Genomic DNA, 6825 nt, shown 5'->3' on the forward strand with positions numbered 1-6825 from the left:
GGCAATGGGACAATTGAAACAGACTTTCAAGGGGAAAAAAAAAGAGGAACAAACTTGGGGCGTAGAGCAAATAGTGCAACAATGAATGAATGGAAATCCAAAATCTCTGTAAATGTCCATTAAAATTAATAAAATTTAATTAAAAAAAGAAAATAAGTAGTAAATTCAGTATATTTGGCAGGTAGCATGAGTAGGGTAAGCAGTGGAAAATGAAGGTAAATGGAAGGTTGAAGTCAGTTGTTGTTATGTGTTATCGAGTCGCCTACAACTCAGCAATCTTGTATACAACAGCTCTGAAGCTTGCCCTATCCTGAGCCAGTCTCACTGACTCTAACACACCTAATCTCATTGCTTCAGCTATTGTGTCATTCCATCTCATCTGGGGTCTTCGTTGCCTGAGTTATCCCTCCATTCTTCCAAGCATGATGTCCTGTGCCCAAAATTTATGATATGAAGCTTCAAGTTCCTTGCCTTCAAGGAGAAACTTGGTTTCACTTGTCTCCAAGACCTGTTTGTTTTTCTGGCTGTCCGCATTATGTTCAGTATTCTTCAGCACCACAACTAAAATGCTTCAGTTCTTCTGTCATCCTTAGTCATTGTCCAGCTTTCTGATGAAACCAGTTAATGAAACATTTTTAATATCTTGATGAAGATCTTATTCTTTATGTTTTCATTGTTTGAGTGTTGAAACATCAGAAAGGCCCTGTATGGCACACATGGCTTGCTCTTGGCTCCTAAAAGTTTGGTAGGTAGTTTGAATTCCTGTTGGTGCTTCAGGAAAAAGACTTGGTGATATATTTCCTTTAAAGTATGTTGTTGTTGTTATTGTTATGTGCCATCGAGTCACTTGTGACTCAGAGCGACCCTGTGTACAACATCCCTAAACTGTGCTCAGTCCTGTGCCAATCACACCATCTCAGACACCCCCAACGCAGTTACCCCAGTCACTGAATCAATCCACCTCATTGGGGGCCTTCCCCTTCTGTTCAGTCCCTCCACCCTACCAAGCATGATGTCCCTCTCCAAGGACCTGTCCCTCCTTGCAGCATGTCCAAAGTATGTTAGATGGAGCCTTAGAATCCTTGCCTCCAAGGAGCAGCCCAGTTTGACCCTTTCCAGGATGAATCTGTTTTTTTTCCCTAGCAGTCCATGGTACCCTCAATACTCTTCTCCAGCACCACAGCTCAAAGGCATCAATTCTCCTTCTATCCTCCTTAGTCATTGTCCAACTCTCTGATGCATAACAAAATGATAACAAAGACCATGGCCTATGTCAGATGCACCTTAGTCTCCAAAGAGACACCATTGCTCTTCAGTACTTTGGAGAGGTCCCTTACAGCATACTTTCCCATGGCAATACGCCTTCTTATTTCCTGACTGCTGGTGCCTAGAGTGTTGACTGTGGAGCCAAGCAAACTGAAGGCTGTGAACAATCTCAATCTCTTCACCATCCATCCTGATGCTGCCAATTGGTCCAGTGGTGAGAATCTTTGTCTTCTTGACATTGAGCCTCAATCCATTGTATAGCCAAGAGAAACTTGTGAAAAAGTGTGAGTATGTTGTGTTATTGAAATTAAAGAGCATTGGTTGAGTGAAAATTAATTTATAAAACTTAACTCAAATCACAATTTAAAAAAGTTTAAAAAGAAAAAGAGAGAAAATCCTTTGTTAGGCCGTTCTTTCATGAAGTACTTGAATTCACTGTGTGTAACAGCAAAGGAAACAAAAATTTGTTTTTGGGCCCACAACCACCCCTGGTCCCGTCACATCATGGAGTTGACTGACTCTTGGCAAATTAGTGAAAATCAAAGTCAGACTATGCTCTGTAGAGTTTTCCGTGGCTGATTATTTTTGGGAATCATTTGCCAGACCTTTCTTCCAAGAGTGGGTTAATGGGTTAACAAATGCGATTATTTGAAATTAGTGCTACAAACAGGAATTTCTTGGTAATCTTGTATTTTATCTTAACAATTCATGTGATATATACTCTCTACTGTATGTTTGTTTTCCTTATATAAATATTTAAGTTAGTACTGGTTATGTAGGGAGTTCTGGTGGCCTAGTAGCAAGAAGCTGTGCTACAGTCCTGAAGGCATACAGTTTGAGTACACGGGAAAAGGATAGACAATCTCCTGTTTTAGTAACTGCCTTTGGAAACCCACCAGAAGGTCAGCTGTGGCTTGGTTCTTACTCAGAGGTACGCAGCCACAACTGGTTATGTAATTCTTTCCCCATCCTACTACCCTTCTCCTTTAGCTTGTCATTAGTAATTAAGAAATAAAAAAATGTATTACACCAGGGAAAGTCTGCTATCAGTAATCTCTCCATAGTACTGAGGAACAGTGATGTCAGTTTGAAGACTAAAGTGCTCCTGATTCAGGACCCAATCTTTTTGGTCACTTGCTGTGCATCTGAGACCGGGATAGTGAATTAAGGATGACAAAAGAAAAATTGATGCCTTTGAATTGTAATGTTGAAGAGTACTGAATATCCCATGCACTGCCAAAGGAAATAACAGATATGTTTGAGAGAGAACGTGCAGCCAGAGTGTTGCTTAGAGGCAAGGGTGACAAAGCTTTGTCTCTTATCCTTTGTGCATGGTGCTAGAAGGGTTGCTAGGTTCATTAGAAAGAGACATCATTCTAGGAACATCATTGAAAGAGAGGAAAACCCTCAATGAGATGGATTGACACAGTGACTGCAGCAGTGGGCTCAAGTGTGCCAGAGATGATTAGAGTGGCACAGGATAGGAGAGGGTTCAGAGCTGTTTTTTTATCAAGTTGCTGTAAGTCATAATCAATGACACATAATTATATTTTTATTTTTGAGGATATATACAACAGAACATACAGGGATTGAACGATTTCTACACAAACAATTCAGTAACATTAATTACCTCCTTCAGGTTTTTACTGTCATTACTTACCCCACCTTTCTGAATTATTTCTCTTCCATAAACATAAATTCACTGTCCTCTAAAGTTCCTGTATTATCCTTTCACTTGCTATTATCCATTTGATCTCATACAGATCTTAAAAGAGCATAATGCTCAAGGCAGACATTTTTTACTATTTAAGCTATTATTTGTTTTTAAGATTTCAGGGGAAATCTTTTTTGGTTTATGCTTAAAGATTTTTACAAGGCAATAGTTTGAGGAATCCATCCAACCTCCATAGCTCTAAAAAATCTAGATACTGTGATAATTTGAAATTACAGTGTTTATTTTCCCTCTTTTGATTAGGATTCTTCTATAGAATCTTTGTTAGGGCACCATCCCGTTCTTCTGATCTCATGGCAAAGAGAGCAGTTGTTCATGGAGGCAATTAGTCACATACTTATTTCCTTCTATTCCTAACTTTTCTCCTTCCCTGTGCGTGAATAGAGACCATTTGTACTTTGAATGGCTGCTTGAAAGCTTTTAAGATTCTCTGAAATCGTTACCCATTGAGCTAGAAAATAGAACAGAAGCACTAAGCGCAATATTAAGCCATTATTAGGATGTTTGTAAAATAATCTTAGTGTATGTTTGATATTCTAAGAAGATCATACTTATCCTATAGTTTTTTCTACTATTCATCTCTCTAGAAACTCTTTGTATGTATTTTAAGCATGAGAACAGTGGCTGATATGATAGATAATCTTTTAAAATTTTAAGAGATGGTATAATAGGTTGATCTAGATTGTCAATTAATTAGAAAGAACTTTCCAACTTATTTTGCCTAGAAATAATTTAAACTTTAACTGTGTAGATTACCTCATCCAAATTAAGTCAGACTTGACCTTCTCTCCCTTCTGCTCTTCCAGTGCAAGCTTTATTTTCACTCTCCCTGGGGTGTGCCTAGTTAGTAACAGGAAAAACCTCCCTGAGCAAGAATTTCCAAAAGCTTAATTGTTTCTTTTATTCGCAGCGTCTGTTTTACTCTGTCTTTGCTGTTATTCTTATGCTTCTGTGATTTGCTTAACTGTCTTAATAGGAAATGCTAATCTCAAATTACTTCTGTGTTAGTTTGAATTACTGGGATGTGGAGAATTGCAGATGGCTTTATGCGCACTGGAGAAGATGATTTAAGCACAGGTTTTGTTCGATCTTGGGCCAAATATGCAACCTGTTTCCCACCTTTTGAGTGCAATAATTATACTTGTCTATATCACAGACCTGTTTTATTAGTGTCAGGTGAGATAATAATATATTTGAGACTTAAATATAAAACTGAAAATGTAATACAGTGTAGTGAGTGGGTGAATGCATAGGTCTGGAACCAGCTTTCTTGATTTTGAATCTGTGTGTGTTTTCTTTAATACATGTTATCAACAGTCTGTACCCCAATTTCCTTATCCATAAAGTGGAGATAATAACATACATACATGTAAAAATTAAATAACTTAGCATATTAAATACTTAGAGTAATGACTAGCATTTAGGATTAAGTGTTATTACAGATAATGTCTGTAAAGTGCCCACACAGTGATTTCCATATGACATTTATGAGTAATGAAGTAATAAAATAAGATGGTGAAACTGGAAATCCAGTGGCTTATTCTGTTGTTTAATATGTAGTCTAGGTTTCTCAGATTATTTTTATTGATTTATGTTTTTTCTTGTTAATATAAATATGAAAAAGAGCATAAAAATAATATAGCCCAAGGAAGCTCTGGTGGCCTAGTTGCAAGAAGCTGCACTTCAACCGGTATGTGGTTCAAATCCATCAGATGCTCCACTGGAGAAGGAGGGAAAAATTTCCTCTTATGCCAGTCAGATCTGATTCGACAGTATACAACAAGGGGGGGAAAGAAAGAAATAAAAATAATTTTAAAAAATATATAGCCCAGTGACTTATTATAAAGCCAACAAACACCTTCATTAGCCATGAAAGGAGATAAAATAAACCCTGCAGCCATTGCAGAAGCCTTCCAGGTATTCCCTGAATCTCCTTGTCCTGACTTTGTGATCGCTTACGCCTTACTTTTACTAGTTTTATTACTAAAAACTATATTTTACTAGTTTTATTACTAAAAACTATACATCCCTAAAAACAGAAGTCTTAGAAGTTTCTTTTAATTTCAAGTTTCCTTTCTTCAGTCTTCCTCTGTTCTCTTAGATTTTTTATGTTGAGAACATAGATCTTATAACATTCCCCTCAGGATTTTGTAAAGTACATTTCCATGATATAGTTTATCATCTTCCTCTCTCTTCTCTATTTCCTACAAAATGGTGACTGGATCTAGAGACTTAATCTGCCTAAGGATTGATCCCTGTCCCCCACCTCCCACCCTCGGATAGTGTGGGAGGAAGGCTACTTCACAGGCGATGTTATGTTCTTCATCAGAAAACACACAGTTTGTGATTGTTTTGTGTGTCATTAGCAGTTTATTAGATGCTCAAAGTTTATATCATTCACTCCTAACTAATCATTTGCCCATGGAGTTGGAATCTATCTATCTATCTATCTATCTATCTATCTATCTATCTATCTATCTATCCAATCTATCTATCTAGCCTCTCTCTATCACATTTCTGAGGGAAGTACATTTTTTTCTCCCAGGGAGTTACTGGTGGATTTGAACTACCAGAGATGAGATCTTTAGGTAGGTAGTACAACACCCTACAAACTATACCACCAGAGTGCTCTTCTGCATCATTTTTTAAACTGATTACTGTTGAGTCAGAACATAAATTGTAAGAGAGGAAATTGTCCATCTTTCAGGAACTGACTGGTGGCTGATCCTTCAGTGGGAATTCAGAGGCTATAAATTGCAGGAGAGATTGCTTCTGTGGAGCAGTTGAAGAATTTGAACCTACCACCTTTGGGTTAGCAGTACTAACTCTACCCACAAGGTCATCAGAACTCCCTCTTATACTATTAGGGAGGTTGCAAAATGGTGACATGAAATTCTTTCATATGCCATTGAGTTAAATGTGACTCATAGCTACCTTATGAACAACAGATCTGAACCCTGCCTATCTTGTGCCATCCTTACCGTCTCTCCATCTTGTTGATGTTCACACTGTAAGACACAGTAAAACTACCCTAGGATTTCTAAGGCTGTACATTTTTTTGCAGAAGCTGACAGCCACATCTTTTGCCTTGTTGAATGGCTAATGTGTTTGAACAGTTAATTTTTTCATTATCAGCCAAGCACTTTAACTACTATACTACCAGGGCTCCCTGTCCTCCAGAGATTTCTGGTTTTTCTTTTGTATCATTATGAACTCATGACAAAAATGTATTTGAGAGTTTTAATTCATTGCATTTATTGTCCTTATTCCCATCTAGATCTTGGAAATGAGAACAATGACTAACTTCTTGTCTTTTATGTTTTCTTTGTTTCTTCCCGGGCTCCTAGGAGGAAGCATCTCCCTATTCCTTACTTGATATTTGCTTGAATTTCCTGACAACTCACCTTGAAAAATTCTGTTCAGCAAGACAAGATGGAACATTGTGTCTACAGGAACCTGGAGTGTTTCCACAGGAGGTGGCTGATCGACTCCTTCAAACCATGGCTTTTCATGGTAATAAATAAATAAACAAACAGAAGGAAGCATCAGTTGTGTGCTGTTAATTGGATTTTGAGATGCTGGTTTGACCAGAGGTGCTGGTTTGACCACTTAATTATATTCTTAGAAAAAAATACTGAAGACCAGGTTACTCTGATTCCAGGGAAATAGCTGTTTATATTTAGCTGTTTTACCACTTTCTGTGTAATTGGAATAAGCTTTCTTCTTCAGAGTTTTCATTTTTTCCCCCTTTTAAATTTATTTTCGTGAAAGTTTAGAGACTTTGGATTTCTATTCATTCATAGTTGCACATTTTTCCTCCCTGCCCA

The 6825-nt window shown here is 37.6% G+C and overlaps 1 protein-coding gene across 2 annotated transcripts in view; it reads left to right on the forward strand.

The window, feature by feature from the left end:
- ZYG11B (zyg-11 family member B, cell cycle regulator) overlaps positions 1–6825 on the forward strand; it is a 139963-nt gene that overhangs the window by 46439 nt on the left and 86699 nt on the right. For both annotated transcript variants that reach the window (XM_006879687.1, XM_006879688.1), the window contains exon 2: positions 6346–6511. In XM_006879687.1, coding sequence (XP_006879749.1) covers positions 6346–6511 — 166 coding nt within the window. The remainder of the gene's footprint in view (positions 1–6345; positions 6512–6825) is intronic.

Source organism: Elephantulus edwardii, unplaced genomic scaffold (genome assembly GCF_000299155.1).
Source record: "Elephantulus edwardii isolate Elephantulus edwardi_28Jun2011 unplaced genomic scaffold, EleEdw1.0 scaffold00005, whole genome shotgun sequence".
NCBI classification, from domain to species: Eukaryota; Metazoa; Chordata; class Mammalia; order Macroscelidea; family Macroscelididae; genus Elephantulus; species Elephantulus edwardii.